Here is a 6,845-nt window from a genome sequence, read left to right as displayed (position 1 = left end):
TTACAATGCCAGTAAAAATAAATGAGGAAAAAAAAGATATTTTTAAGTTAAAATGAAAAAATGAAAGGCCCAAAACAGCACCAAGAATCGGGACCTGACAAACGGCAGCCCACGTGCACATCCCCCCGAGCTGCCGCCCCCACACGGGCAGACACACACCCGTGGGACACGGGCCCTGCTCCTATGGGTATCCTGCCTATACACCCCGTGTCCCCTGTCAGTGTGAATAGCTGACGGGCCAGATGCTTCGGCTATTTCAAGTTTGGTTCATAGAAACGTTAAATAAAACATTTCCACCCTTTCTCCCTCTGTCCCTTGGAGGAAACGAGCATCTTCACCTGTCTCCGTGCTCACCTGTCCCTGTGCTCTCTGTGCTGCTCATCATCTCCCCCCCTGCCAAGCTTCTCCAAGGCTGTTCCCAAGCTCCTTCCTGGGACAAGCTTGTACCTGGTTGTCAAGGAGTTGTACAGGAAGTGATTCCTAAGTCCGGAAAGTGCATGCTGGGTACTGAAGTGCCTCACTTAAAAGATCCCTCCCAGAGGGACAACAATGAGGAAGGTGTTTACGACCAGGGTGCTGCAGAGTGAGGAAGAGCCCTCCTGAGGGCACCCTGGCAAAGCGCCCCTAAGCGGGGGCCACAGTAGCCCTCAGCACTCTGGGGGGTCCCTACAAGCAGGCTTCTTCTCTCCTTCCTTCCCAAAGTCCCTTTCCAGATCCCTGGCCCCAAAGGAGAGGTGAAAAGAGAGAGGTTGGGGAGGGCCCCGGGGGGAGGGAGCACTGCAGAGAGTTAGTTTTTCGATGCTGTGACCAGTTTGACTGATTTTTCTCTTTTTCTTCTGTCCTTTTAAAAATTACTTCTATGGTTATGTGTCTGTTAAATGAGTTAATCTGTACTTTGGAAAGCTAAAATGTGACAGAAATGCTTCTGCTTCTTTTTCTTTGGATGGTCCTCGAGGAAGGGAGAAGGGGAAGAGTGTGTGGGAAAATGTGGGCAATGTACAAATAAAAGATCAGTTTAAAAAAAAAAAGAGTTATTTTCAGGTTGTTAATGATAACCCCACTCTTAGCCATTAAATGAGCAGTAATTTCTGATTTAAAAAGCACCCATGCCCAACAATGTCTAACAATAGTTTTTTCTGCTTTTTACTGATTTTATGGCAGCAAAGAGTGACCTGCGCACCCCTTGGCACTGGACCATCTTGTTCTTTGGTCTAAACCCCCCCCCTCCCCCAGGGATCATTCATTACAAGGGGGCATCACTAGCTGAGCAAGGTGTGGAAGGACAGACACACTGCGGGCCTCGGTGGGACTTAGACACACTGTGGGCCTCGGCGCTTTCCTCCCCCTCCCCCGCCTCATTCTTCGTTTGTTCCCCTTGGTCTGAAGGCCTCACTTCAGTGTGACTCCAGGTCCACTTCCCATCACGTTCCCATAGCACCCTCTGTCCAGCCTTTCCCTTCTTTGCCCACCAAAAATGCCATTGTTCATGGGTCTGCCCATCTCAGAGCCTTCCTGCCCATGACCAACTCTCCTCCGCCCACCTCGACTACCCACAAGAGATGAACTCACCCTTGGATCTCGCCATCATCCCTAAATGTCCCACTTTCATGTTCACAAACTCTTAAGTTCCCTTATCTGCTCACAAATCTTTCCAGTCCTTCCACCCTTCAATCCTCCTCTAAGCTTTCCGCCATCTTGACTCCTTGGTGAGCCAGTTCAGGGCCATACTGTCTCTCAAGTCCTAGCCACCTTATCCTGCCCCTGGTCTTGCCTGTTGAACCTCAAACTTGGGTTTCTCCCACCTTGTGATGCACTTACTTCTACTCACATGCTGATGAATAAAGCTGAAATAAATGAATCATGAAACCATGTTAACTGGACTGACTACAAATTTGTTATCACAAGGATTTGCAAAGGTGAATGTTGAAAACTATCTTTGCATGTATTTAGAAAAAATAAAAAAACTATTAAAATAAAAAAGAAAGGGGGCAGCTAGGTGGTGCAGTGGATAGAGCACCAGCCTTGAATTCAGGAGGACCCGAGTTCAAATCTGGTCTCAGACACTTAACACTTCCTGCCTTTGTGACCCTGGGCAAGTCACTTAACCCCAGCGTCAGGGAAAAAATAAAAGAAAAGAAAAGAAAACAAATTCAATGTATCTAATTTAATCTGAGTCTTCCCTGCAGTAAGGCAATCCTTTTGTACCTCCCTTATGCCAATCCCATGAGGTGGAGGGGATAAAGACGTAGGAGGTTTAAAGAGGGGGTGAAAAAGTACAGAAAAGGGGTTTCTCCTTTCCCCATTTTTCAGCTGAGAAAGTTGCCTCATATTTCACTGAAAAATTGAGGCCATTTAGAAAGTTCTCTCAGAGAACTGTGGAGGCTGAATGTGGATTGAAGCATAGTATTTTGACCTTTTTTTGTTTGGTTGGTTGATTTTTCATGGATTCCCCCCCTTTTTTGGTCTATTTTTCTTGCATAATATGACAAATATGAAAATATGTTTAAAAAGACTGTAATGTTTAACTTATATCAGCTTGCTGTCTTGGAGAAGAAAGGGAGGGAGGGAAAAAATTGGCACACAAAACCTTACAAAAATGAATGTTGAAAACTATCTTTACATGTTGAAAAATAAAATGCTATTGAGAAAAATATTAAAAAAGAAAAAAAAAGTTCTCTCTAACCCCCTCACCTCATTTAAGTTTACTCAGATGTTTTCTACACTCCCCCCTTCCCTCTCTCATCTCCCATAAGAAAGTGGCCCTTTTCATGATCAAGAGAAATCTTTCTACACACACAACTGATCCTGAATGATGCCATCCCCAAAGGATTTCCCCCTCTATCTTCTCTATTCTTACTAAAATATTATCTGTCTTTCAGAAGTTTCCCTCCTGCCTACAAATATGTTCCCACCCTCCTCTTCTTCAAAACCCCCTCACTTGCTCCATCCACCCTCCCAGGCTATGATCTCTTGGCTTTCTTTCTTTCTGTGGCGAAATCCCCCGAGAAGGCCATTTACACCAGCTGCCCTGCACGTCCTCTCTGGCTTTCTTTAGATCTGTCTGCAGCCTGGTTTCCGATCTCCCCATTCAATGGAAACGGCTCTCCCCCAAGTTACCAGTTACCCCTTTTTGCATCCTTTAATGCTATCCCGCATGAGGATAGTTGTCTCCTTGAAACTTCATTGAAACTACATGACACTCCACTTTCCTGGCTCGCTTCCTGACTGACTTTCCTCGATTTCCTTTGCTGGGGCTTTATCCAGCTAATAACCATGGGCGTCCCATAGCTCTACCCTCATGTTTTCTCCTTCTATGTTAGATTACTTGATGTTGTCATCTGTCCCATGGATTCCATTATCATCCCAACACAGATGATCCCAGGTCTGCTTGCCCAGCCCTAAACTCCCTCCAGTCTCACATTTCCAACTTTGAACATCTCCAGCTTGATGTCTCAGTCTCATAAATTCAACATGTCAAAAACTGGACTCATTATCTCCCCCCACACACTCTCCCTTCTTCCTAATTACACTAGTACTGTTGAAGTTCATAATTGAGGGACCATTCTCAGCCCCTCACTCCTCTCACCCCCCACAAACGCCTCTCCCAGGACACTGCTGGCGAGGCTCCCTGCCTCCGTAAAAGTATCTTCCTCAGCGCAGGTCTGACCACGTCACCTCCACCTCATCATACTCAGGATGAACATCCTTCCCAAGCCGGCCCCTTCAGCCCCTCTATTATCCCTGTGGATTCTGGGAGCCAGCAGCACTGGCCTTCAAGCCCAGCTTCAGACACCTTTACTGGCTGTTCCCCGTGTGCTTGGAATGCAGTATGCAAGATGCACTAGGAGGAGAGAGCAAAGCAGAAAGAGCTGCCAGGAAGCTGCTGGAACAGCTCCCATGGCCGCACCACACTGGGGACGATGGCGGTACGAGGGGAGGAGGACCAGACACATCGACGGGACTTCGCAGGTGGCTGGCTGAAGGAGGCCTGGCAAAAGAATGAGTCGGGGATCGTGGGAAGGTGGCGTAGTGGACTCAAGCTGCTCCACCAGCAAGTGGATTGCCACAACCGGCTACCAGGAAGGACCTCCTTTGCTTAGGGATCGCCACCCCTGTCCGTCCATCTTGCCCCCAACAACCAGAATTATCTTTCTAGAAAGGTCAATTTCACTCTGGTTCTCAAACGCCTTCCAGGTCCACCCATTACTGACCAGATCCACCCCAGGCCTCTACAAACGGTCTGCCTCAATGGACCTTTTGAGCTCCATCTGCCACTGTTAGCCTGCTCCAATCAGCCCAATCTGCTCATCATTCTTCCTTTGGAATGGCTTCTCCTTCTCTTCTCTTGATCTACCTGAATCTGATGAGTTTCCCATGTAAAGAATAACCCTTCCCTTGAGTTTCCAAGAACAACACACACACACACACACACACACACACACACACACACACACACACACACACACACACACACACCACAACACCTCACCCAGGGCCACTCCTTTAGATTAAGTGCTTTGCTAAATTCATTTTGGAGACCATAACTGAAACCTTCCCAAGTTGCTAGGCCCTGCTAGAACTTAGAAGCACAGCCTTTGACAACACAGGGAAAGCTAAAGCTGCCCAGTGTTTACTCTAGAGCAAACCAACGACTCTGGGGTTACAAATTAGGGCATGGTATTGCAGAATAAATATTGTGAAAGACAGTTATGAAAAAGTAAGTTAAGATATGTTCAAATGCATAAACATGATGCAATAAAGAATCAAGATGTGCTCACTTCCTCAACAAGTGTGATTCTAGAAACAAAGGCCAAATTCAAAATGTAACTCAGCAAGCATCCTCCTCCATTAGCCGACTTTCAAGAAAAATGATAAGTAATGTCTTAATTAGTCAAGATTTTGGTAATGAAGTAGTTTTTATGATAAAGTTAGCAAAGAAAAAGTATTTTTTAAAAAAAGCACTTTCAAAAATCCTTCAGAAATGATTTTTCGAAGCAAAAATCACACAGCTCATTGAAGAAGGTCCATGGAACAAAAATCTATCTCTATGCAGAGTAAATGGGGAACTAGATAATAGGACTCATGCTTACAATATGTGGGTGAGGATGGGTTTGCGTGCGCCTGAGTATTATGCAGGCTTGCCTTAAATCAGTCCTATGCCTTCTAAAATGATCTTCTTAGGGAATCGGGGGGAGGGTGGGGTGAGAAAAGAGAATGCTTTTGAAAGGCAGTAGGGGGACCTTACTAAGTCTGCCCTTGAGCATACATCAGAGACTGGCCTTCCTTGGTCTTCTGAAGGTCCAAGACATACTGTCTTTTTTTCCCCTTCCCCCTCCCCCCCAGATCTGCCCTCTTCTTCCAACGTGCCTGATTAAACATTAGCAAGATTTGTTCTTCCCTCCCTACTTGTAGTATCTCCTCCCATGCCAGGACTCCCAAATGCCTATTTTACTTCCCACAATTCCTGATAATGCTTTAGTTACTTTTTAGCGATGAACATTGTATCAGCATCCACAGTACATTGCCTCCCTGATTCCTGCTTTCAAATTCTGGCAGGTCTGGAATCAATTATAAAGATAAAATATGTTCTCTTTATTATATGTAGAATTGTATTTCTCACTGAGTTTTTAAGTTCGCCTTTAAAAATTATCCAGTAGCCTTGAAACAGCATCAGAGATGGTAACATAACATAAAATAACCTTTCAGGAAGCTGGTAACATTTTATAAACAGTGTTTCCTTTTGTCTTAGAATATCTTTAAATTTTCTAATTACATTCACTTTTAAATGCAGTTTTAAAAATAATCCCTCCTCAGAAAGAGACTCCCATGTGCTAAAATGTTTGTGGCAGAGGTTTTTGTAGTGGCAAGAAACTCAAAACTGAGTGGATGCCCATCATGGAGAAAGACTGAACAAGTTATGGTGTATGAATGTTAGGGACATTATTGTACTGTAAGAAACATCCAGCAGGATGATTTCAGAGAGGCTGGAGAGACTTACATGAACAGATGCTGAAGGAAGTGAGTAGAACCAAGAGATCATTATAAACATGACAATAAGATTAGATGATAATCAATCCTGATGGCCGTGGCTCTCTTCAACAATGAGATGATTAAACTAGTTCCACTTGTTCAGTGATGAAGAGAGCCACCTACACCCAGAGGACTGTGGGAGCTGAGAGTGGAACACAACATAGCATTCTCACTTGCTGTTTGCCTGCATCTTGTTTTCTTTCTCTTCTTGATCTGATTTTTCTTGTACAGCAAGATAACTGGATACATATGTATACATGTTGGATTTAACATATATTTTAACATATTTAACATGTATTAGACTACCTGCCATCTAGGTGAGGGGGTGGGAGGGAGGGAAATATTTGGAACAGAAAGTTTCACAAAGGTCAATGTTGAAAAATTACCCATGTATATGTTTTGTAAATTAAAAGCCTCAAAATAAAATTTTTTTAAAAAATGAAAAATAAACAAAAAATAATAATCCCTCCTCTCTATTGTAGATATTCATCAAAGTCTATTGAGGCTTTGGTGAGTCTTGTTGAACTTCTTTTTCCCCCTTTCTTTTCTATTCTTTATTATAAGGGATGACTTGCCAGGTGGAACAGGAGCATATTGGGAAATGATGCTGAAATAAAAGCAAAAGATGCCTATAAAAACGTAAAGTATAATTTTCTCTCCAGGAGTATTCCCAGTATGACCACTGGAAACTTCCAAACCACAGATCATTCATTATAACAAAAGCATCATCATCTCAGCCAGGTAGACATCAAGCTTTCATCAGCCTTGGCACATATATTTCTCATATATATAGTAGACATCAAGCTTTCATTAGC

General features: G+C 43.9%; 1 protein-coding gene across 2 annotated transcripts in view; it reads right to left on the bottom strand.

The window, feature by feature from the left end:
- The window catches only part of THAP4 (THAP domain containing 4), a gene marked incomplete at its 3' end in the record, with an annotated part of 37,322 nt that overhangs the window by 12,631 nt on the left and 17,846 nt on the right, over positions 1-6,845 (bottom strand). The window contains 1 exon segment of one of the 2 annotated variants that reach the window (XM_074297941.1): positions 355-644. Within the exon segment in view, the coding sequence (XP_074154042.1) occupies positions 355-385 (31 nt within the window). 2 annotated transcript variants of the gene reach the window in all.

Source organism: Sminthopsis crassicaudata, chromosome 3 (genome assembly GCF_048593235.1).
Source record: "Sminthopsis crassicaudata isolate SCR6 chromosome 3, ASM4859323v1, whole genome shotgun sequence".
Taxonomy (NCBI): domain Eukaryota; kingdom Metazoa; phylum Chordata; class Mammalia; order Dasyuromorphia; family Dasyuridae; genus Sminthopsis; species Sminthopsis crassicaudata.
This window is presented reverse-complemented; position numbering and strand designations above follow the sequence as displayed.